At 40.2% G+C, this 26817-nt stretch overlaps 1 protein-coding gene across 5 annotated transcripts in view; it reads left to right on the forward strand.

Moving 5' to 3' along the window:
* The window catches only part of cadm1b (cell adhesion molecule 1b), a 169887-nt gene that overhangs the window by 118375 nt on the left and 24695 nt on the right, over nt 1–26817 (forward strand). For all 5 annotated transcript variants that reach the window (XM_005937875.3, XM_014338609.2, XM_005937874.3 and 2 more), the window contains 5 exons: nt 4388–4540; nt 7460–7597; nt 15478–15636; nt 18282–18378; nt 18652–18824. In XM_005937875.3, the coding sequence (XP_005937937.1) occupies nt 4388–4540; nt 7460–7597; nt 15478–15636; nt 18282–18378; nt 18652–18824 (720 nt within the window). The remainder of the gene's footprint in view (nt 1–4387; nt 4541–7459; nt 7598–15477; nt 15637–18281; nt 18379–18651; nt 18825–26817) is intronic.

Genomic DNA, 26817 nt, shown 5'->3' on the forward strand with positions numbered 1-26817 from the left:
GGTATTTCTGCTTTGTTTGAACTCTGTGTCATCAGCCATAATAAAGGCTCGCTTTCAGTTTAAGTTCACTCCCGTCTACTCACATGTGTTCGCACCTGGGTCCACCACACACACCACCGCACGGCCTACGTCCACAGACCGTGAACACCACTTAAGCAGAGCCGAGATGTTTAGCTGTCTTTCTTTAATGTTACTCAGATGTGACAGCCTGAAATGATCCTGTGCATTTCTCACCGATATTTTATTTTTTTAGTCAATTGTCAAAGAACACAATAAACAGATTAATCATAAACAGCCTATTCCTGCAGCATAGTGGAACATCATATTTCTCCTCATTAGCTTGTCCACAACATCTCGTCTACACTCTCGTCTAGACTTTTTGCTTATTTTGCTTATTTTGTGCGATTGTTGCACGTAAAGAGCTGCAACAATTGTAAACACATCCCGTTCAAAGGAATTGTCCTGTGTTTGGCATTACTGTGAAGATATCAGATATCACTAGAACATCAGCTCCAGCTTTTTGTCAGATTTTCTGTGCAAACATGATTCCATCTGTCCTTGACTTTCTGGCTCTTTTACACAAGTCATTAGGCTAAGAATACTGCAAGATTGATATGAGATAATTAACAATGCTACCATAATGGGAATACTTTTGTGTCCTTGTCACTGTTCGATTTTACGATAATCTCTTAGATTAGGATATTGAACATTATGATTATGCATGAGCATATGGACTACTTCTACTCCGAACTGAGTTTTTGTCTCTGCTTTTTTTTTTTAAAACTTGTTTATATCTGGGATCTGAGCCAAGATTCAAGGTGAACGAGGAACACCCTTCATTTCGGTCTATATTGCATCCCAGCTGTTTCACAAGTCTAGGTAGTGAGACGTGTGTTCCATTTTCTCACTAGCGAAGAGCATCGGGGGAGTTTGAGTACACATCTTTGTCATATTTGTACAAAATGCCTAAAGCTGTCTCACAATATGGCAGAGAAGAATGGACTGTAAAATAGCAAAGATCATGTTGTGCTCTACACCTAAAAAAATATTTATTTTGACACCAAAGAGCAGATAGAAAAGCAACAGTGAATAATTCACTGTTACATCACAGAGACAATCAAATTTACATCAGCACTGCTAAGGAAATCTTTCCATGATGTTAAGACAACATTTTCCTCTTCGTGCTTTGTCGAGGCGCTCCAAGCGGGCCTATAAACGTGGCATTTTCTCCGCCTAACTCAATGCAGTGCCGCCTTCAATTACAAAAAACAAGCAGTTTTGTTTATCCACGATTAGATCTGAGTATATGTTTGGCTGGAGTGTGTTTCTGGTCCGCCGCTGCATATTTGTGCTTCTGGTAATGGGGTTTAGTGAACCCCATAGCAGCGCTATTCTAGGCTCTGTTCCTGAAGGACTGCTGGTTCTGCTGGGACCCCCCTCGGCCAGTGGCATTGTTACCTGTCAACGGGGCCGCCTGACACAGTGGCAGATCTTTGTATACAAGGAAGTAAACAGCAGTGACACAGAGACACACCAGGAGCCAGAACAGTGGCTACAAGCAAAGCGGCAGCCGCAGAAACACAGATACGCACAGAAATACCAAAACGATAACAGCTTTACAGTACCAGTGAAGGCCATATAAACAAATTTCTGCTGCAGCAAATAAAGATGAATTATGTCACAGGTAGAAGCGGAGCGAGTCTTGTTAGGGTGAGCCATTTATTGTGCCAGATACATGCGAAATGACATGCAATTTGGCAGACTTGTCATCTGAAATGGGAAAAATGAGCCTTTATCAGCGAAGGTGGACCTCTTTGGATGGTGATGCAATTGAACACCATTATTTATTCACTGCATCTTCTCAGGAGTTGTCTGACTTTGTGTTACAAAGGTTTAAAATGATACTGCCGAAAGGCTTTTGTTTCAACGTCAGACCTGGTAGGTTTAGAGCTTCTGGAAACTGGTTGCTGTTACAGTTATAAGGCTGTTATAAAGACTATTTTTTTTTAATACAAATAAAGTGAGAGCGTCAACCCAATGTGACAGTGTGAAAGGGTTCATTTATAGTTAGGAGTGTGCAGAGAATTACCAGCCAAAGCTGCGTCTTTTCCTAGACTTTATTGAGCTTTACAACAAGTTTCAGCTAATTGTTTAGCGGTCTAGAAACAACTTTACCACCTTGTTTCACTTTCATCAATCTTCACGCATCAGTAAAAAGCTTAGGAGTTGGCAGAGATCTAAACCCAAGCAGCAATAGACTAAGCGCTGGATTTACAAGATTCTGATGCCTAGAAACTCAGTGCAAATGCCATATCACTGCTTTGTCGTAACAAGTACGCCGGTTATAGCAGTACTTCTTTACGACGTGAAGAATTGTGGCTGATTGAAATATATTTGACTTTAATATGCAAAAGCTCAGCCAATCTACTTCATAAGTATGCGGTGGGGACCTGGCACCATAAGCGAGCGTTTTGATTTAAATGTTCCTAAATTGTGATTGGAGCACAGAAATATGAGACATCCCCCTTTTCCGCTTCAGCCCTACTTGTAATGTACAGGCACAAATACTAAATTACTGATATAAAATATACCACAAGTGTTCTAAATTTGACAGGAAATAAATGTGTATTCATGAAGGACTTCATAAGTAGGATACTGTGAAGCATCGGATCATCGGAGCATTTAGAGAAAGTCCAGATGTCACTCTCTTTCTAAGTGTTCAAGGACCATAACTTAAGGCCCATTCTAACTAAATGTGTCTTACAGATTGACACAAGTAATGTGATTCCAAAACTGTTTATAAATTGCACTTTGATTATGAAAGGCTTTCCAAGAAAAGTACAAAAAGTACACAGATCATATATATGTATTCTTACCAATTTTTTGATTCATTAAACAGTTCCGGCTGCTGGTTGGTGGACCTAGTACTGTTGTGCACAACAAATGTGATTACAGCTCTCAGTTTTGATTAGCTCATCACCATTTCAAAGCACCAGAGAAAGGATGTCCAATCCTTGAATTTGACTTTCTGACTTCCTGATGAGAGCAGTCTCATTGGCTGCTGTGATTATTGATTTATTTGTGAGTTTACATGATGAACAATGGACTGTTTGTTGCTATTTTTTGCCAAAATTGTAAGACAATTAACTAATTATCTTTCTTTTAAGCTCTTTGAGTTGGAATATGTTCTACTTTTATATTAACAAGCATGATCTTAGACTGGATAACATTTTAATGTGAGATAATTTTTTTTTCATAAAGCCATCATATTTCCTGATATTTAATAGGCTAATGAATGTAATCATTAGACATATTTTGGTGAAAATATGCACATTCTAATAAACAGCAGACACTGTGCATCATCCACGCTCTTATGTAAGCAGCGAGCCAGTTATGAAACAGCTTTGTGTAAACTGCCATCAGCATCTCACAAGTGAAGGGTTTCCCTCCCTAGCAGGTGCTCGGATTCTCAAAGTGCATCAGTGTCATTGTTTCCCTTTGAGGAGAGACTTCCAAAGAGCTCTCAAATTATATCAGGGAATGAGGTTTCATGTTGACACTGCCCCGAGACCTTGGGTAATGATCATGATGCTAAGTGTAAAGCCTGATGGGAATAATAAACTCCCTGCGCTTTAAGGGGGCTGAATTGAGTTCGTTAGCTCGACAGATGCAGAGAGGGCTTGATAAAGAAGGCAGGTCAAAACATCAAAAGGGCTCCCAATCAAATCAACCAAAGCTGTTTATGTAAAAGAGTGCTCTGGGATGAGGGCTGACCTAAATGAAACGCAGTGGGTAAAACTCAGAGATGGCTAACCTAGTTTGATGACATTAAAAGAAATTTCAGCCAGTCTATACAGGCATTAGTATACATATTCTTGTCTACGTTTGATTTAGAGTTTGAGGCATCCGAGCCTCTCTTCTTGCACACAGTGATTTAATTCATTATGTATGTTTGAATGCCTCTCCTTTTTGTGGAATATGTGAGTTTGATGCATCCATCCATGACCAGCCGCAGCCCATTTTAAGAGTTCCTAGCTTGTTAGGAGTCTTCATGAGCGCTCTTCACACTTTCCTTTCTTTGCGAGTGCTCTTTGGACTGTAAAGCTACTTTATAAATCAACTTGTATGAATCATTTTGAAACTCACTTTTCTTTTACTCAATTAAGGAGAAAGCCCACAAAAGAGCAGCACTCTGCCCACCACATTCTCTCCTCAGTCTCATTTTCTACTGTCTCTTTTGTCTTTCTCCGTCCTCTCTCTCGTTCTCACCACTCTCCACCACTTCCCATTTCCCCCACCCGTCCCCCTTCTTTCTCACCCCATGTCCCGTGTTTGTGTCCCTGTACTCTGTATCCTCACTGTCTCTGTCTCACATGTATCCCCACAGCTCTCAAGGACAGCCGGTTCCAGCTGGTGAATTTCTCTGACAACGAACTGCGGGTGTCTCTGTCCAATGTGTCACTCTCCGATGAGGGACGCTATGTGTGCCAGCTCTACACAGATCCTCCTCAGGAAGCCTACGCAGACATCACTGTCCTAGGTAGGTGTGAGGACACATGTGTGAACCTCACGCGCACACAGTCTTTTGTTTTATTTTGCTCCATTATAGACGGTGAATATGAAATAATAGTAATCTTTGATCCTGTTATCTTTAGCAACTGAAACAAAATGTCAGCCAATTAGGCTCTCGCGGTGCTCAACAGCATAACGAAAAGGAGCAGATGCTGAAACTGATGGCTCAGACCGCGTTGGTTTTGGCAGCTGTGTTGACTATGTGAATCCCGGTGAATGTTGACTTGGCTGCTCCAAATGATTCCCTATTGAGAGTCAGCTGTGCCACACTTTGATGCTTTGGAGTGAAATTACTCTAGTTAAGCTTTATTATACATGCAGACATCCTGGGGGATTGAAAGGAATTAAAAGCACTTTAAAGTAATTACTCTAGTTGTACAATTGAAACCTAGCTGCAGTATTTCTGAACTAAGGGTTGCATTGAAGAGTCCTTGAAATAAGCACCCTGCTGACTTTTTTCTTTCAAGTAACTGAAGTTCAGCAAGTTTGCTGTGATGAGTAATACAAGGGATGAGGGAGAACTGTTCCCCATCCTCTTTTTACACCCATAGGTTCTAATCACATATGCTTGTTTAACATTAGCTTAAAAGAAATGCAAGGAGATAGATTCGTGACTCATGCTAGCTGAAGGTACGTGTTAATGAATGCATCACAAACTCCTTTTACTCACCTAATAAAAAAAAAAAAACAACAGTAATTGAGGTAATGTGGTTTGTTGGTCCGCCACTTGTTTGATGGATTGTCACGACACTGTGCAGATTATCACGCAACTCATATCAGCTACTTAAGCCCCTCTTGGGATGAATAAAATAAAAATGTGAGTCATATGACCTCTTGTGTAGGCACCTGCAATGATTAAAATAAGCACACGTCCGTTCAATTAGACAGGTATGATATGAACAACTGCAAAAGCATCTGAAATGCAGACAAGCTGTTACAAATTAAAATATATTTTAGTCTGTAACAGCTTGTCTATTCTAGTAGCATCTAAATAAAACTATATTTCTCATGTGAGTTGGTAGAAATCGTCAAAGTTATCAAATATACAAACGAGTATCAGGCTCCCATTTTCCAGATGGTATAACAAAACTTTAAATAAATGATAATTATATGATTTAAAAATATGAACCAGTTCACTATATCAGCATGAAATGATGATGTGTCACAACCTCACAGCAGAACAAACAAAAAAGATTTTTTTGTTTTGTTTTCAGTTGTTTTCTACTCTCCATAAGGTTAACATTCTAAATTAAAGCTTTGCTTGGATTGTGCATGCTTTCAAACGAGAACATGGACAAGATTGGATCTCCTTAGACAATAACAGAACACTGCTTAATGTTAGCCTGTAGTTTATCCTTGCCACATTCACACAAGTTTCTTTTCTTTTTTATGAGAAAATAGAGTATTTCTGTTATTGCTTCCCCAAAAATCTGCAAAAAGACTAGATATCTGTCATAGCTGGTGAGGCAACATCATTTTCAACCTCTCACACTAACAGCTACTTCAAACTACTGTGGTGAGTCTTTTAAGTGCCTACTACGATGCCGTTGCTAGCATTCATGCTTGTGCATGCTGTTAATTGCCTTGTGGTGCACCTATGCAGTGCTAGCCACAATAGAAACAAACAAAATCCTGGCTCTTTTTTCCTTCTTGGATCCCCTTTATTTGCAGTAGTGTCTTTTTTTTGTTTGGTATATATGTCGCTCAAGTTATTCCACTTCTTTGTATAATCGTGTCCATCTCCTTCCAAGAATTCGCTGAGATATGTGAGTCCTTATATTGAATCTATAATTATTATTCCTCATACTGAAGACACAATACTTGTAGTTTTGCCTCTGTACACCACCACAGTGGAGTGTAATTTCAACAATACGTGATTGAAGTGCAGACTTACAGGTTTAATTCAAGAAAAAATGTAAATTATTGGTCTAATTGACTGGCAAGTAGTCTCATGGCCATGTGAGGCCTATTCCCTTGTTATTTTATGACAAATACAGCAGACCTGCTGTCATTTATTGCTGTCATTAATTTAATTTTAAATATGAGAAATGTTAATGCCATTATTAGGCAGTAAACAATCAAAGTCCACAATTCGGAGATGCATTCATGAATGGAAATGCAGAGAGTTTAGAAGGTGAAAACCACTAATTACACTCAAGAGCACAAAGGTCAGGTTAGATCTTTGGACAAATGAAATACCAGAATGATGGGAAAAGGATGAAACCTGTTAGACATAGTGGGGGCAGCATTGTGACGATGCGACTGCTTATAGAAGAGATTCAACCAAATGCTGCAGACTGATCAGTACAAATGACCCAAAGTGTACTGCAAAAGCAACCCAAGAGTTGCTTAAGGTAAAGAAATGGGATATTGTTCAATGGCCAAATCAGTCACATGATCTGAGCTCAACAGAGCATGCTTTTCCATTATTTGATACAAAGGTGGCTGCAGTAAAGGGGTAGCGGAGCATCTCAAGGGGGAAACAACACTTTGTGATGTCCGTGGGTTCTAAAAGTTTTTCCATCCAAGTACAAAGAGTCTTTATGTTTATATTGATTTTGAGCCTCTGAAAATGGGGAACTGTGTATAACCAGTTTGTTAAGTTTGTGTGCTTCCATCACATGTTGACTGATTAATTTATTGTGATGGTGCACAGATGCAAAACTACAAAAAAATGTATCATCGTCCCAACTGTTATGGAGAGCACTGTAAATCAGTAAAAGCTGAAACTTATGTATTCACTGACGATCAATGTGAACAGGTAGCTTACTAATAGTGAGGAATAGTGACTTTACCCAGTATTTAAGTATTTGAAACTTTATTGTAAAGTTTTAATAGATTTTTGTCTGTGTGTCTATGTGCTGCCTCTGCCATTGTTCTGGGTCAGTCCCGCCAGGCAGCCCAATCATCGAGAGCCGCGAGGACGTGGTCAGCGAGGGGAACGAGACGGAGCTCACCTGCACAGCCATTGGCGGCAAGCCAGCCGCCTACATCAGATGGATGAAAGGGGAGGAAGAACTGACAGGTCAGTAGAATAACAGCCTCACCCAGTTTGCTTCACATGCTCCAGGCACTTCTTCTGTGAATAAAACGGAATTCTACTCCAAAACATTAATGTGTGTTGTACTGATTATGTTGACTGACACATATAAGAAGATAATCCAGTCTGGCATACACAGCTGCAGAAAGACAGTGCTTGCTTTCTTTCTTTTCTTTTCTTTTTTTTCTTGTGTGTAACCCCCCTCCCACCCGTCCTTCAGCCTGAGCTGCCTGCTCAGCTCCACTATGTAATCAACAAACTATGCAACCGCAACTGCAAGACCTGCAATTCGGGCCTGTGTTATTTTTCTCATAAATTTTCGAAAACATTTGCCTTAAAGGCATTTTCATACTGTAATTTTCATTTCACAGATCCAAGTTCAGATTTAAAATTGCTTAAATATTTACTGGTTACACTCCGTCTCCTGATGGAATATGTTTTCTAAAGCTACTAAACTCTACATCTTTGTATTTTCTTTAAACCATCCATACATAGCAAACATGGTTATTTGCACATTTCTCCTCCATGCATTTTCCGCCTAAGGCCGGCTGTAGGCTGCTCAGAAACAGGGATGTAATGTGGAGTGGTGAGAAAGCCTTATTACCTCTCCGTTATGATTAGGGGGTCATCAATTATTCATGATATACTTATTATACAACTAGGGAGATATTCGTTTTAGTCATATCGTATTTACACAGAGTGGATGTCTCTGAGCTTGTTGTCAAATTATATATGTATTAGAATGGAGAGGATTCATTTGGCTTGTTGAGAGATGAAATATTTAGACAAGAGTGAATCTGAAGCTAAATGCCATCTGTGCCTCCAGTGTTCCCTACAGGAGTCGAAGTCAATTTCTGTTTATGAGTTGTTGAGTGTTGTGTAAGGAAAGAAGAGACAACAGGATGGTTAGATCAGTGAAATGCCCCTGACATGCTGAGCAGGGCTAATCCATAGTGGCAGTGGATACATAAAGAAAGCCAGAAAGTCACGTCCTCCTGTACCCAAGGAAACACAAATCACTTCTCATTATGGACGTGCTAAACAATTCATTAGCTCCCGCTCAGATTGAGATTCAGATGCACACATCTCAGTAGTTTTATAGAATCTCTCTGATCATGTTTGTCTTACGTATGTATGTGGGCGAGACAGTCGTGCCGGTAATAAAGAAATCCTTGGCCTAATTTACACACTCTTTCAAATTGGCCGAATTGCTTCTGCAACCATTTATCATGCTGGCAGGTACGGGACTGATGGGCTGTGGCCTGCGAGAGACTCAGCACACAAAATGCTTGTTAGCATAAATGACATCTGCAGTGTTATTTCAAATGTAGTGGAGCCGAGTGCTCGTCTGCTGAGTACAGGAAGAGATCTGTTCTCTTGGACAGCTGCATTTAATGTTTTAATGCTTTTTTTTTTTTTTCAAATTTACAGGCGATCATGTGACGCCACACGCGGAAGATTTACGAGGAGCTTTGAAAAGTAGCAGGCTTTGCATTTTATAATGAATTTGAAATATTCCATTTATTGAAAACACACTAAAAACTCAAAAGCTGAACTTTCAAGTTCAACTTTGAAAGATTTGGAATTAATATACAGTTTAAAAAATCATTTTGAAAAATTTGAATATCTTAACTGATAAAATAAAACGTTATTAGTTTTTTTGCCCTTGTTTTTAATTTGAAGCACTTGAGCTGGTTTATTTTTGACTTTTGGAACTTATATGAGCAACTATTCCAAAGTCAAGGTTTACCTTTTTTTTGGTATGTAATGCTATCCTGTCCCCTTTTGTTACTGAACATCCTGGCATCTAAATAACAAAAAATTACATTCGACAATATTACATCAATATTACATCAAAAGAGCTGCTTTTAAATTTTTTTAATAAATTCCCAATACAGGTCAAATAATCTATTTTTCACTGCTTGTAAGCTCGAGTACATTTCAGTATCACCGTAATGACGTATAGCTACCGCAATGCTTTCTATATATGTCAACACCTGCTTTGTCCTTTGAGCTATCAAAGATCTTTTAACCACTTATCTTGTGGCAAATTGGCACCATTAAATTTCCACCAAATTAACTATTATCTGTTCCTTATTGTGCCCTGTGGTGGCCTCAGAGACCTGCCCAGGGCATACCCTGTCAGCTGGGATCGGCTCCAGACCCTGAATTGGATAAGCAGTTAAGGAAATGGATTGATGGATGTTCTTTATTGTAATGGATGCAGAAACAAGAGTAATTTAAAAACCTGGCAATTCTCAGACAGGTTCTGGAGTAATGAGCAGTGTCTTTCTGTTTCTGATTTCTAAGCAAATTTATGGATGTTTATTTACGGTGACATCTGAGATAATGATATCCTTGGTAACTGTAAGTCACACTGAATCTTAAAATATGTGTTGTGTCTCAGAGTATCAATTTTGACAAATTGTAGCAATTGAACACCGAGGGTTTAAAGCATTTTAATCACTTCTTTGTGCTTTGCGTCACAGGAGCCCCGACTGCTTACTGTACAGGTTAAGTCACTCACAGTGTATTTTCCTTACATCTCCAGGGTCCCCAGCGTAACTCGCCTTATCTTATATCGAGTGAACGGAGCAAGTTAAAAATCTTTATCATTTTCATTTTCTCTGCATTGCTAATCGAAATACCTCTAGCAGTTTACTGTCTAAGCCTCGCCGAAAGAGCTTGATCACTGGTGGCTCTGCAGTGTGCTGGCAGGCAGAAGACCCGGGTTAGAAACTGACTGAAAGAAAATGTCACCCTGAGAAGCGGTTATGCTTGATTGCACTGGGATTGATCAGTGCTCGATGCTCACAAGAGCATTTGATTTGACATCTCTGCTGCAACTCTCAAATCTCCTCTGCATTCAGATTTGAGTCCTTCCATGACCTGATCCACGGTTGTTTTCCTCATCTGGGTCTTGGATGACACTGGTAATTGACAAGCGTTGGTTGGCCTGTACATCGTTAATAACTCTGTATGAGTTGTCAAGATGCGGTGCAGAACTTTGTTTCCCTATGATTTTCTACTGGTTTTCGTTTTAAAAGAATTTAATAAGAAGACTCGAAACAAAGCAGAACTGATCGTAGAAGTCAAATTAAAGACGCTTTTGTTCATGAAAATGCCAAGACAAGGGTAAGTGGTGCTATTTTCCTGACCTTGAAAAGTGTTGCCTGTCCCTTTGGTATTTTGTACTGTCAAATGAAAGACACAACACCATGGGACTTTCAGGCAGACACAGTTACACAAGGCAGATTGGGGCTAATTTGGCAGAAAGTCCTCTTGACATTGCACAGAGACAGCTCTTTTTTTTTAAGGCGGAGAGGTTGTTACATACCACAAAAAAGCAGAAGAAAATAAAATGACATAAAAACCCATTTGTTTTTACTTGAATCATCAGTTACATCAGCCAATAACTGGATTTTCAGTAGTTCTACAAAAAAACTCACACATATCGTACCTCTTCTATCTATTACATAGGATTCACATCTGCTTCATAAGCTAACTACTGTTGGAGCAAACATCAAGATAGCTCATTACCTTTAGCGTTTCTGACAGAACTAATTGCAAAAGCTGTTTTTAATAATAAATTCAGCGATTAAATCAAGATTCAAGGCAAGGCATAAAAAGCAGGTGTCACGAGGGTGTCAGATTCATTTCTGATGTTGGGGTGACAAAAAAAGTTGAACTGCTTATCTTAGAATAAAAAAAATACATAAACACTGCCTTTATCACACAGTGTCAGTCACAGAGTCAAATGGTAATTTTCCCTGACATGTATAATGACACAGCTTCACCTGAAGTGACGTTCAAAGAGCTTAAAATATTTTGATACAACACACAAGATTTCTCAATAAAGCAGTGTGCCATATGATTTAAGAGCTGGGTTTATGTTAGTTAACATAAGTGGCCAATAATGCAAAGATGTAAAACTGCTGTCCTCTCTCCAGGCGCTCATGCTCAATGTGTCTCAGAATAAAGTGGCATTCCTGTAGTCGGCCTGTGGCCCCACATGCCCACCTCTGGGTCAGAGCCCATTTGCTCGATCACATAAAGTGAACAGCATTGGCAGTAGTGTTTTAATATAATTCATTCTATTATTTTCTAAAAATTTCTATAAAATCACATCAATCAATTCATCAAATTATGTCATCACTCTACAAGTTTTTGCTATCCAGCTGATTATTTCCCACAAAATGCAATTAGCCTAAAATGATTATAAAAAATTAGATGGGCACCAATTACGGCTTAATTTGATTAGTTCATTATTTTGCCACAATTTCACGTATTTATTGATCATTTAATCTCTTTATAAAGAAAAACTGTACTGTGCGAAGCTTAGTCATTTCTTTATATTTTGCTGCCAGACTTTGTTGTAATTCTTTTAAGTGTCTTTGAACAACAGTTCTCCAGAATTTCTGAAGGCATTTCAGTTTTTCTTTAGGCACTGGCTGCCTGTTCCAGTCATTTTTAGTCCAGTCCAATTTTCAGAGCAATTTTTTTTATTATTTGTTAAGCGGTTTAACGCTGACCTATAAATCATTCAATAAATAATTTAATAAAAAAGCCTCCTAACTCAAGGGATGACGTGTGTTGCATCTGCACATAACAGGCAACTTAGCAAAGAATCAATATTAAATTGTATCTTTAAGTACTTTACTAGCAGCCTGTTATAAAACCGCATCATTTGTTCCCATTTCTTTAGTTCAATCTATGACAAATGCCAAAGATAACACCGTTTGACAGGCATAAAATAGATGTTTGCATTCCCAAAGAACTATTAACTAAAACCACTTTGCAGTTGTTATGCACGTGTGCAGTGTGTCATTAAAACATTGAGGAAACTGGATAAGTGGTGGACAAATAAGTGTCAGTCTTACAGCAGATGGATAGTATCTAAAGGGCATACCCTTAAGAAATGGGACAAATTCCAGCAAAGATCTGAAACACAGCATGAGAGCATCATCTGATCCATCTAATGTTCACTAAAGCCTCATCAGAAATGGTCTCAGTGGAAGGGTGGCTATCAAAACTAAAAGGCTAAGGTATCCCAAATTACACAAGAATTGGACTGAAAATCAGTGGCAACAGTTCATATGGAGTGATGAATTCAAAAATGAAAAGTTTGGTTGAAATCACTGTCAATATGCATGGTGGAGGTCAGGAAAGAGGTACAGTAGTCACTGTCTTACAGCCATCTGGAGGTTTTTAGGCTTTGGAGCTGCATTAAAGCCAGTGGTTAACGGATCTTGTTAAAATTGATGGAATTATGAGCATGGAAAATCAAATTGTAAACCACCATGAAATATCCTCTGGAATGTGTCTGATTGGCAATGACTTCATTTTTCAGCATGACAATGATTCTAAAAACACTGCCAATGCAGTAAAAGCATACCCGGATAGGAAAACACACAGTGGCCTCTCCAGAGCCTGGACCTCAACATCAGTGACGCAGTGTGGGATCATCTTGACAGACATGAGAGCATAAGACAGCCAAAATCCAAAGAAGAGCTTTGAATGTCCTTCAAGAAGTCTGGAGAACTATTCCTAAGGATTACTTAAAGAAATTACAAGAACGCCCGCCTAAGAGAGTTCATGCTGTGCTGTAGAATGAAAGTGATCATGCCAAATATTGACTTTCATACTTGTCAGAATTGTGGAAAGTCTGTTTTTTTGCCTTATATGCTGTATTTGCATTTATGTTTGTGCATTTACCAGTTCTTACAAAATATAAAGAAATAAGGGGTTGGCTAAGGCTTTTACATTGTATTTAAAGAATTCCAACCATATATTTAATTTATGGTGTCAAATCCTGAAACATTTTCATCAAGTTTTCTTTACACTGTGCAATTATGAAACCTGGTAAGACTGTTATTCATCAGTCTTAAATGTTGGTAGCCTGTGAGATCTGTGAGAGCCTGTGTCTGCTACTGGCCAAGTTGATTTTTTCCACCAAGGCACCAGAGTGCCAGAATTTAAAAACAAAATAAAACAAAATCTCACAGTGTGACTGTTGCTACGACCCATGGCCACACACCAACCATTCACAATACGACATGGTGTGACACAGGATACACCAGCCAATTTTGTAAGTGAGTTTTGAATGAAGCTTGAAAACACACACACGCAAGCTCTCACACATAGAGACACACTTTTCTTTGGCCAGGACAAGGTTGTCATGTTTTTAAAGCATCTTCTCTCATACTGTATGCACCTTTCTATTTACGATTTGACATGCCTCAAATTGATATTGTACACCCTGTCAGAGATTGCAAACCAACATTTTATTCGACACAAACATAACGTAAACTGCCGTGATTGTTGTTATCGCACGCTCTAAATGCTTCACTGTGATTTTATGAGGCAATTAGTGCGACTGGCCGAGAGAAAAATGGCTAATCACCGCATCTCTTCAGTTTACACTCCACTTCACCCAACTCTTTGGCGCGCAGGGCGCTGCTCCTGGCAGGTGTGCTTGGAAATGCCCTCATTGACCTTGTGATTGTATGGTGACAATACGGCTCTTAATTGACTTTTTTTTTGCTCTTATTTGGAAAGGAACAAGTACCCACTGATCACAGGACTCAACTTTAACTAAAGATGTTTGGGATAAACTCATTTACTGCTGTTGTGGTGCTTTTTCGAGTGAAGTTAAATGGCATAATTAAGCTGGAGTAGGCACCATGCTTTTGGCATCACTGGACCAAAAACCCACTAAAACCCTGCAGCATATTGTAATTCAAGTGGTCTGCAAGGGAATGAGACTCCTGCACCTCCTCTTGGCTCTGATATCAGGTTCTAATCAGATGTCTTTTAAGACCAGATCAGTTGAGTGGTCTAAAATAGAGTGAGCATGTCCACATGGACGCTGAGATGTAGTAGTACACATGATTAATCAAAGAACCTTCACCTTTACCCACTGCAGGGCACAAACACATGCTGCAACACTTTTATGCATTTTTGTGCAGGCTAGCAAGATCGCTGTTGTTTAGATGAAACCCTTTTTTTAATGCAGCCTCTTCACACTGACACTGTATTCCTGCTGTTATTACTGTTATTACTTACTTACCCTTTTCAAATGGTCAGTGCACTTTTTCGACTGCCTGTTTCCTCATTGCAGCTGGCGGTGTGGTCAAATTTAATGCCCACAAGTGCATTGACCACTTACTGCTCCCAGTACTTTAAATTTTATGTAGGCAGGTCTTGGGTTGGTGCGTATATGTTACATGGGGTTAATATCCATCAAGAGGCCGCATATATGTGTATTGGTGATCATCAACTGTGGAACAACAGTGTTTTGCCCTCACTGAGTCCGGCACAGCTCCCCTGTGACAAGGCTGAAATGGAAGTGTGCTGCAGGTCAGTGTGGGGCTGTAATTATTTCCTCACTTCATTAAGTGCGAGTAAACCATCACACTCAGCACTGCAGCTAATGCAATGCCCCTGTGGCATTGTAATGCTCTCTAAATGAATGCCCTTCTGACAGCCTAGGGCCTAGTGGGCAGCAGATTACTGCAGGGTTAGCCCCAACAATGCTCAACCCTCGAGCAGCAGAAGCCTTCATTATCAGGCTGGATATGACCCAGCCGCTCCTCGCTGCTCTCGTCAGAATCGAAGGCCTTCGGACTCTTTGAATCCCCTAAAGTCTCGCCTGGGCACCACATCACTGAATCATAAATTAAATGTAAATGCCATCTGAAAGTAGTCCTCTTTGACAGGTAATGCTCTCTTAATAGCTTTGACTATTTGCTCATTAAAGCCAGTGCAGACTGCTGCTGCTGCTGCTGCTGCAGGAGTTCAGATTTGTTTTTGACCTGTTTCGCCATTAACTTTCTCTTCCTGTCATCCCTGTGATGGTTTTCCAGGTGAAACAGCAGTTGAGGAGACGTATGACAGGATGTTTACTGTCACCAGCCGGGTAAGATTTTCTGTCACCAAGGAGGATGATGGAATGCCAGTGGACTGCATCATTGACCACCCAGCTGTAAAGGACCTCCTGGCTCAAAGACACTTGGAAGTACTTTGTGAGTGACCCAAAACTCAGTCTTTTCAAGCCTAGAACTAGACCGAGGCCCCACAGACAGTGTCGGGAACTGTTTCTTTTCTGGGATAGTTGAGGGGTTAACTGCTTATTAGTGAGGCTGGGCCATTGATATCAGATGTCCTTCATTTCACTTCACACCTAAGATGTTTCAGGTGTAACACTTGATTCTGATTGCAAAAAAAGTAAGTAAAAAATACTACATGTAAGAATAAGAGAACCTACACAGCCAGATAAGCAAGAGCACTGACAGGGTTCTTTTAGAGTTACTAGAAGCATATTTATACCTCTACCAGAGTTAGAATCCACCACAGTGTTGGTTATTTTGTCACAGTTGAGCAGTGGGCACAGAATTTGGCTGTATTGATTTTTCAAATCCTTACAACTGTGAGGACAAAATGAACAACCTTGGGCTGTATTGATAATAGACACTTGGGAAAATTCTGAAATACAAGTACAAGCACAAGTCTCCGCATCACCAGGCCAGAGTGAGTCCGCCTAGTCAAAGTTGTAAATTGGGCAGAAACTACTACCTGGGAAACAATAATCTTTTGAACCTGTTCTAAACAGCAAAAATAATTAAAGCATAATAATAATAATTCCTTCAGCCTTCAAAAGATGATGACAAAGGGCATTTTTAGTAACACACACAGGCTAATCTCAGTAAAGGCACCTGTATGAATGGAAAGGGTTAATAAGATAATATAAGTCAATGTGATTATGAGCCTAGTACACATAATCTGGAGTTCTGTGGGTAATCTTAGCCATAAATGTTTGTGTTGGAGTTTGAAAGTAAACACAGACAGAAGCCACCTGGAAGGGCCGTTATGGTTGACTGCACGGTGAACAACAGCAGTGTAAAAAGAATGTCAACTACTAAGTACACCCTTACAGCTTTCATAGGAAACAGCAGCCAGGTGATGCTAACATGAAGCACTTGATTAACTGATCATTAGCACTTTTGTATGTGGGTGTGTGTTGACTCGACACAGTGCCATAATCTTCAAGTGAGTGGACATTAAAACAACAGCGACATCTCAGACTCTACAGGCCTCAGTTAGCATTTTAGATGTTAAAGTTCATGACTGCTTTTTTTAAATAAGACTGAGCAAATATGTCTCAGTTGGAAGGGTTGCCAAGAGAAAGCCTCTTCTCGCTAAAAATACGATTCGCAAAGTTGCATCTGAGCAAACCGCAAGGCTTCTGGAATAATCTTGTTTGGACAGACGAGACCAAAGTGGAGATATCTGGCCATAAAGCACAGAATCAGAATCAGAAAGACTTTATTTATCCCCAAGGGGCAATTAAGAGAGCACAGCAAAGCCTTTGGCGAAAACTAGGCTCGGCATATCAGCACAAACAGCTCGTAGCAACTGTCAAGCATGGTGGTGGAGGGTTGATGATTTGGGAGCTTTGCAGCCACTGTCCTTTATACCAAATAATTGTAGAGTCAAAGCTTGGTGAAAATGGGTCATAAAACAGAAATGCTGGGGTGAGACATTAAGAGAGCTATGCTTAAAAAAAATGCTCACAAACCTCAATAAACCAAAGCAACTTGGCCAAAATTCTTCCACAACAAAGTGAGAGGCTGATAAAACTTACTTCAACTTGTTGTAGCGAAAGGTGGTTCTACAACATATTGCATCATAGGGTATATTTAGTTTTGCATAGAGTCCTGTGAAAAACATTCTTTTTCACATGACTGTACATCCTCCTTTTTCCAGATCTCTCCAAAGGAAGTGCAAACTATGCAAAACCCACAAATAAACATGTAATATATAATAAACACTTTCCTTTTACATCTCTGGAAACTTGCAAGACAGAGTGGCAAGAAGTAACAGACTCTTGAACCCAGCGTTATAGCTGAGCGTGTTCAGGTGTAGATCTTGCGCCATGCTGCGATGTAGATTACACTGCCATATTGCACGACTCCTGCATGAACTGTGCGCACACAGGAATAAATAACTTGCAGTTGATACGGTCTTAGAAAGACATGTAGTATCCTCAGACCTTCATGCCATAGATGTGTCGCATGTATTTGACTGCTTTATCGTACAGCTGGTGTTTCTTAGAGTGTAATGGTGCCTTGGCCTGAGAGGTACAGCAATCATAAGGGAAACGTTTCTGCTCAGGTATCAGTGATGTTTAGGTGTTCTTTAAATGGTGAATTGATTGAAGAGGTAATGCACACGGCCTTACGCTGTTAAACATCAAAGAAAGGTTAAGGTACCCTTTTGTAGTCTGTGCAGAATATTAATTTTTTTTCAGAAGATAACTGTTTTGTCTGACCTTTCAAGGAAAAAGAGAAAGCTTGACTGCAACCGCTTGACATTTTGGCAATCTTTGGCTAGCATTGATAAGAGGAGGGGGGGAAAAAAGCCATTTTACTATAAGGTACTGCAGACGGACTGGATGTCTAGTGAGCACATCTATAATCATTTCATACTCTTCTATGTTTCGTTATTGACTGTTTTTCTGTCATTTAGAAGTCTGTTTCTCACTGCGCTTCGCTTTAGAGTCCAATAATCATTTAACACACCCTTTAGCTGCAAGTATGAGAAAGAAAGTCAGCTGGATTATAGCTTACATCACTGAAGCATTGTAAATACTAATCTCTTTAACTTCCAGATAAACCAGAAGTAAAGATCGTGGTGACATATCCTGAAGGTTTAACCAGAGAGGGTGACAATCTGGATTTGACATGTATCGCTGAAGGAAAGCCACAGTGAGTATGGATGCATTTCAGTGCTTGAGACTTCTGTTTCATTTTCTATTTTCCACTGTATATTATTTTCCCCGCCAGTCCAAATACCCTCTTAACCTTTATATTTCAGTGTACCATTTAAATGTTACCAGTTGTTAGCATGCTGTATAAACTACATCATTAGACAGGGCCTGCCAATGGCCCTTCTCAGATTCTCAGATTTGACCTTTATTTCAGATTTCTACGATGGATATACAGAGGCTGAGTGATGTGTGTGGTATTTGTGCTCTCCAGTCCCCATCAGATTAACTGGCTGAGAGTAGATGAGGATGTGCCGCCTCATGCTGTGGTCACCGGCTCTGATCTCTACATCGAGAACCTCAACAAGTCCTACAATGGCACCTACCGCTGTGTGGCGTCCAATGCTGTAGGAGAGGCTTATGTCGACTACATCCTCTATGTACATGGTAGATGTTATACTTTATTCCTTTTTACACTATTATTTTAAATACCTCCATCGATTCTCATCATTCCTATGAAAAGCTTATAGACTTAAAGACCTTCGGCAGCTTTGGTGGTTATGATTTTGTGTTACAGTGATGGCACACTGTGTACATACAAGCAGCCACTTTTCAAGCATAGATGTACGTTAGCCGTTATTTAGAGAAATAGGAAGTTTAAAAGGTGGCGGCAGCTGACAAATCCACAGGGCTTTGAATTCATGTTGAAGATTTTAGCTTTAGCTGTATCATCAATGTATGATGACTCTGAAGTATGTGGAGTACAAAGGGATGGATAAAGTGGCTGTTGGCATTACACTGGGATGTCAAAAACCCAAATAGAGAGATGCGTTATGGTATATTATTATTTTTGAAGCAGCAGCAAATAAATCAGACCCAGTAGAAACCCAGAAGCAGCTATATGTTATATCACATTATACTTACCTCCCCTGAATGTGTGGCCCAAATGTAACTATGCAAATGTGGGGTTTTTTGTGTTTTGTAGTTCTTCCTCCGTTCTGTGGAATTGCTTATCATTCATTGTCTGGTTTTGCTCACTGATAAAGGACACAGACACTTTTAAGAAGGTACTTGACTAATTTAGCATTGCATTCCTAGAATGTCTGAGTTGTTATCGTTGAGCAATTAGCAAAGATAAAGAAAAGTTTCTGAGTAGGTCACTTCTTTTAGCCTTGATGTCAATGCCTGTTGACGCCTAGTCTACTAAACACTTATTGATTCATTTCCATTTTTAATTTAATGCAGTTTTTTGTATCTCCTTGTAAGGTTATCGCTTTTTTAAAGTCTGCACCGTGTCTGGAAATAGACGCCACCTTGCTTTGTGCAGAAATATGCTATCAGACTGTGATGCATTTAGAAATGTTATCAGAAATATGCACCTTCCGTTACCACCAGTGGAGACAAGGATTATACAGACATGCATCGTCACACTCATGCACAAACAGTACCATATTCCTAAGAGCACTGCGTAACACTATGCACTATATTGGCTATTACTTCATTTTCTGTGATCAAGATCGGCCGTGGTGCTGTTGACTTACGTCGAAGTGGTTGGAATTTCAATGTGTTCTCCAGCCATCCAGTAAAGGGCAATTGAGGGACCATCTCTCCCAGGACTTGACTTTAAATTTCACAGACAGTTTGCTCCTCTTGGTTAACCTCTCTTCACTGAGGCCTCATTTTCTTCTTAGCTTAACATGCCTGTCAGCCTTTTCACACTAATTGGAGTTTTTGTGTTTTTCTTGTTTTCTTTTAAACACAGTACAATCCTCAACAAAACAACCAAATGGAACACAAAACAAAATCTAAACATAGGGATTTAATGACTAACTCGACTACTTTTGCCGTTGCCAGTAAATTTTACTTGGATGCAATTGCATATAATTCTGAAAGCATTTTTTTTCTCCATACAACTGTTTAAAGGCATCAGGCACTTGCACTTGAATCCCCGAGGGGGGAACAGCAGGAGGTAGCTGTTTGAAGTTGCACAAAGCACCACGGACTTCATCATTTAGAAATCTCGTAACTTGATGTCAGTGAAGTACACACTACTTGGACCTTAATTTCCTATTTTTGGTGGCTGGCAGGGGTGATGTGGATAAGGGGAAAATAAATTTTCAGCAGGTGCAGCCATTGTTGGTGGGTTTAGCTTTCTCTCCTTGGAGTGCTTGCTCCCTGCTGTTTAGAGAAGCATTTTGTATTTCACTCCCAAGTTTCAATTTGTTCCTGCCTGTGTGCCAACAGCATTGTCTGCCAGTGACCATACACAAGACCAGGAATGAGAATCTGTTGTTTAGGCTCTCAGGAAATATAAACAAAAATACATGTTTGCGTTACCTCAAATAGATTTTCTTTCTTTTTACCTGAGACTCATAACCTATTGCCGGTTGCTTGTAAGTCTTTGCTTTAAACAAATGTCAGGGGCTGGAATCAAAATGATTCTTGATGTTCAGATGAGATTGTGGTTTGCTTGTCCCTTTAAACCTGGAGGCTGTTTTCTCTTTCATCCTGTGCAGGGGGGATGTTTCTTTGGGTGGAAAGAAACTTAAAATTTGCAGTTTCGGGCGTGTACTCACTGGCTGGATTTTGTAACACCGAATCTAGTCTGGATGCCAGTCATGGTCAATTATACAGCTTAAACTGTTAAAGTGAAGGAAAAGGCACTAAGTCCATGAGTTACCCTTTAAGCTGTATAAAAAATAAATTTAAAGCTGTATGTTTATCATTATTTTACTGTAATTCCTTGTATGTATATGCTTTATATCCAATCTGTGTGGCAGTAAACATTTTGTTGTGGTCATAGCACTTCTATTCCTTTCACCGATACTGGTATGAGGAGTCACGCTGCATATAGAATAATATCAACTATGTGTTTTTAAAGTGAACCAATCGTCTCTCTCTCCGAATTAAAAACCCAGAAAGAAACAGGACAGCTTGATTTTAAAACCATCCAAACCATGCTGGGTTGATGCAGTTTGTTAAATTTGGCCTCCAAAATCAACACTCACATTTAAGCCTAACATGCGCAAAGCTGCAGAGTCGAATGAGAAAGGCTCTGTTGTTCAAAATTGGCTTTTTGTGGATTTTGTGCAAGAGCTGATTGCAGGTTTCCTGCTGGTGATATTGTTTTGATTATTACTCAGTCTGCTTGCTTAGGTCATGTTGACAGCCATGAACTGTGTGTCAAAAACCAGCAATGTAACAGGTCTTTTTTTTTTTTTTTTGTCTAGCTGATGAGCAGATGTTTATGGCAGTTGCTGAAAGATGTGCATTTGTGAAAGTAAATGTGTTTGTAATGGCCTTCACGTCAACACCATTTCACCAATTGTAGGGCAAGCATTGAAAAGGATTTTAATGGAGGGACAAGGTCTTGTGCAGAGGATGCAAAAAGCTGTCAGACTCTAGAGGAATTAAGGAAGAATAAACAGCTACTGTTGGAGCAGGGATGATGGTTTTCTGGGGCTTTGTAAGAGTAACCTGAGACTGAATTTCTACACCTGGAAGCATTACAGAGTTGTGAAATGACTCCCCCCTGATTGCTGAAACTGCATAGGTGCTATTGATGGTTTGAATTTTCTGAAGAATAACCATGTGGGGTGTTAGGAATGTCTTCTAAACTGGGCTTCAAACACAGCAGGATGTCGCTAATCCAAATCTCTGAGGCACAAAGCACTCAGAAAAGCGCTGGTATTCCATTTTATCATTGCTGGAATATTTTCAGTCACATAAAAATGTCTCCCTGCACGCAGTTAATGGAACATACACAGAATTCCTCATCACTGTATGTCTGACATTCAGCAGTTCCATAGGTTGCTCGAGGACTAATGTGTTTATTTCACCAGCTGACACGCGTGACTTTGTCACCATGACGTAGATTTCCTGTAACTCCCATAACTCTGCCGCCCCATGGTTTGTGCTCTGCCAGGCAGATGATGGCATCTGCTTGTTCCCAATGGGCCTATAATGATCACTTCCAAACAAAAGGACAGCATATGCCAGCAAATAGCTCACTCAAGGCAGCCTTATTCAAGCTACCACGGCTAAATTTCTAATTGCTGTGTAAAGATTCCTCGGAATCAAAGATTTATTGTACTCTCTCGGATCAAATCCTCTCCGATTTTGAACAAGTGGCATAAGCATTTTTTGACTCCCCATCACAGATCTTGAAAGTAATATAATATTCTAATAGTTCAGAAGTTTCGACTGAATCGCCTGCGGGCATTTAGGAACTCATGCATGATGCGTGTCTACTGCTGTTAAATTCATGTATCATTTGATTCATTCTGCACCCATAACACTTATGTGAATGACTGAAAGCCACGGGAAGCGAATGTTCTCCGGTCCCGAATAAAAGCTACAGTGTCTGCGTTGTCAGTGTTTGTGCCTTTGGCCATGACTCCTTCAATTAGTAACTTCCTATCCACATATTTTACCAATTTCCATTAAACACCATTTCTCTGGTGTGCAAATGTTGGACGCTCCATGACTTTAGCTCTCCGTAATGAGACACAGGAGATTGGTAAAAGGTGCTCAAACTGCATATAATTATATCTGCGACTCCCACTCCTGTTTTCTGGAGGATTTAATGCCAGAAAAAAATCATGTTGTGGTCCACGTGAGAGTTTATTGTCCCAGACTAATCATGCTTGCAACAGTAGCTTAATTAATGTGTGTCTCTGCAACATGCATTGCTCTTTGCGTGATAACCTTGTGCCATTTTTTTCCGTAGCTTTCCAGCAGCAATGCACAACAGCAATTTCAACTGTCCACCAGTGCACCCCTCTTATCTGGCCAGCTAGTATTAGGCTCATATTTTTCTGTTGTAAAATGCAATTTTCCCTCTCTTATCTGCCAGTTTTGCTTTGTTTTGCTATTTGCGAGCTCCTGCTAAAGCCATCACACGCCTGTCGCAAAAAAAAGTATTTTATTTAACTAAGGGCATGCAACCAATAGTTTTATTTTAATGAGCTGTTTTGTACTTGATAAATATTTGCTTGTAGAATTATTGATAGAGCTGGGCCTGAATTGTCTATCAGTTTCAGCCTGTTGCCACCCTCTACCAGCACTGGTCCTTCGGGCTCTTCCTATTTCAAAAAGACTAATGACCTTTCACTGCGTGACAGCCGGGACAGGTGTGAGGCCGATGTAAATTCACGTCAAATCAAGCCCCATTGTAGTGCTCGTATTGTATGTGGCCAGTTGAAAGGCTGAAAAAGAGGCTTGTCATGCTGTTCTCCACAAGGGTGTGCCTTCAACAGGCTGTGAATTGTGCCCTCTGGTGTGTGTTGTTAGGGAGAGCTGGTCAGAGAGAGGCCTTTCTCTCATAGAGGTGACCTGATGCTATAACTCACACATGCTGCCCGTTGGCAGGAAAACAACCCTCACTTTGCCACCATGGTTAAGCCCGCACTTGACTTCCTGACCCAAAAAATCCTCTACAGACAAAAAAAATAAAAAATAAATCAAAGCTTCACAAGCACTGGGAATTTAGGGTTTATCAGGGTTTCGACATAACATGACGGGGCTCGTGGGTCTCCTTGTTCTTATGAAAGGCTGTCGGGAAACTGTGTCCTTGTGAATCACACTGATTTTATGAAACATGCAACACAGTGTGGAATGAGTTTCAACACAACAGCTTGCCGATTTTTTTTCGTCGCAATAAGAAAAAAAAGAGAAATCGTTAGATAAATTGATGCAACCTCTTTTACAGGCTTTTTTTCTCTGTGTGTGTTTTTATAGAATACCTCTGCAAAACTTTATATAAAGGGCACTTTTAACTAAGAGAAGTAAGCAGAGAAAACAAGAAACAAGTAAAATACATTCCACGCCGTCATGTTGGCAGGCAGGTGTAAGCAGGCATAGATAAACAATTTCTCCTACATTGTTTCACTTTATGGTTAAATTCTCTCATATCAAATTCTTCACTGATACAAATGCTCCCTGAAAATATGGTCTCTCAAAAATACACTCATATTTCAGCCCTCATAATGCTGAGCCCAGAGTCATTCAGCCTGGAAATTGCCCATGGAGAATTCTTGTTCGTCTGGATATTATATGTGCCACATCCTATCCCGGCCTTTGTGAAGACCCTCATCCCTGAATGGCCAATTTCCCTCTTCCAGACACTGACATTTCAGCTATCACACTGCCTTCGGTCACAGGGAAAGAAATCTAGCCCACCCCCCTTTTCAAATACTGTCAGAGCCGAATCTCTTCCTGATACCCGATGCTACACCCTACCACCATCAGCACCACCTCTGCCATACACTCCATCCCCGGCGGCAACATTATGCTGTCCTTGATGTTTTATCATTAGTTTGGGAGTGTGTGGTCCCCCACTGCTGTCTTTTGATGGAGTGCAGACAGTAAAGGCATGGAGACAGCCAGCCAATTTCCCCTGCTGTGACTCTCCCACAGCAAGGGGTCGTGCTATCTTCCCTCTGCACCAGAGCCTGGCATATATTCCCCTGATGAGGAAGCTTTCAGCCCTCCTTAGTACTATTGCATACCTGAATTGCCCTCCATTCTGTCTTTTTGATTATTTTGTTTGGGGGTTAGTGACAGGCCTAATCAGTACAGTGTGGGGCAGGGGATGCAACTCAGGGCTCTGCTGTGCTGCAGCGGGAGACCACCAAAGTGCTTTAATTTGCAGCCTGACTCAATTATTGAGACTGTGGAAAATAGTAATACCTTTGCATGATTGCCAGGCATTATTATTCATACTTAATTAGAATTTTTTTTTTTTTTTTTACAAATAAAGAAATATAATAGCTTGTCATTATGAAATATAATACAACAACCCCTGTATAGTGAAATGCTAATGCCTTTTTTATTGTCTTTTTAGCCATGATAGTGACATGACTGTTTGGGCTCAGCGACTACTTAATGGGGTTTTGGTATTCACCTATTCATGATCCCCAGATGATGTGTGCTAAATACTTTCATTTCTTGGCTTACCTGTAGAAACACTATGAGGTTGTTTTTAGTGAAATGAACGATCATTCTTAACTTGTGAAATGTCTGAAAAAGGACAATGTTTTTAAATACGGTCACTTTATTAGGTACACATTACCAAGTTGGACTCCATTTGTCGTCAGATCTGCTTTAATTCTTCATGACCAGGTTCAACGAGGTGTTGGGAACATTCCTCAGAGATTTTGGTCCATGTAGACACGATGGCGTCACACTTTCGCTGCAGATTTCTGGCCTGCCGCATCCTAAAGGTGCTCCATCAGACTGAGATCTGAAGACTGTGGGGGCAATATGAGTAACGTGAATTATTTGTTGTGTTCAAGAATCCACTTTGAGATGATTTGAGCTCTGTGGCATGTTGCATTATGCTGCTTGAAGCAGCCATAAGAAGATCGGCATAGCCTCAGGTAGGCTGTGGCATTAAATGAGCGGCCCAAAGTGTGCCAAGAAGATACCCCGCTACAATATTACACCACCACCAGCAGCAGCCTGAACTGTTGCTAGAAGGTAGGATGGATTCATGCTTTTGTGTTGTTTATGCCAGATTCTGACCCTACCATCTGCAGGTGGTACAGCAGATATCAAAACTCATCAGACCAGGCAATGTTTTCCAATCTTCTGCTGTCTAGTTTTGATGAGTTTGCCTGAATCTTCGGCTGTCTTTCCTGTTCTTGGCTTAAACGAGTGGCACCCAGTGTGATTTTCTGCTGCTGTAGCCCATCTGCTTCGGGGTTGAGTATTCTGGGATGTTCTTCTGCATATCTTTGTTGTAACAAGGAGTTATTTGAATTACTGTTAGTAGCTTAAAGCCGTGTGACCAGTCTTCTTTGACTTCTGGCATTGACGTCAACAGAACTGCCACTCACTGGTTATTTTCTCTTTTTTGGGCTATTGTCTCTTTACACTAGAGATCCCAGTAGATTAGCATTTTATGAAATACTCAGTCTGGCACCAGCAACCAAAGTCACTTAAGTCATCTTTCTTCCCCTTTTTGATGTTCAGTTTGAACTTGAGCAGGTCACCTTCGCCATATACACATGCCTAAATACATTGAGGTACTGCCATGGGATTGGCTTGGACCATTTTAAGTTTGTCTGGTTTGAAGTTTGAAAATTTACTCTTACTTACTCTTTTGCTTGTTTCATTGGTTCTGCTCAGTTAAGTTTAGGCACAAAAACTTTAGCACTTGTTTAGGAAAAGATAAAGGTTAAAATACATGTTTTCATAAAACTGTTACAAGGCTCAGTTTTCTGGGTTTCCAGGGTGCTGTAGGTGACGACGCCTGTGGACATTTTACAAGCAGTTTTTCCACGTGGCAGTTGAAGGCTTATTTTTAAAAGCCAAGTGTATGGTTGTGTATTACGATGGTCATCCCCAGCAAGAAAACGCAATGTCGATTCACCAGAGGATGACTCTGGATGGTTTGCCATTTAAATTTAGTTCAGACACTGCACCTCACCACCACCCT

This window comes from Haplochromis burtoni, unplaced genomic scaffold, assembly GCF_018398535.1.
Source record: "Haplochromis burtoni strain Fernald_Lab_line unplaced genomic scaffold, NCSU_Asbu1 Contig_216, whole genome shotgun sequence".
Lineage (NCBI taxonomy): Eukaryota > Metazoa > Chordata > Actinopteri > Cichliformes > Cichlidae > Haplochromis > Haplochromis burtoni.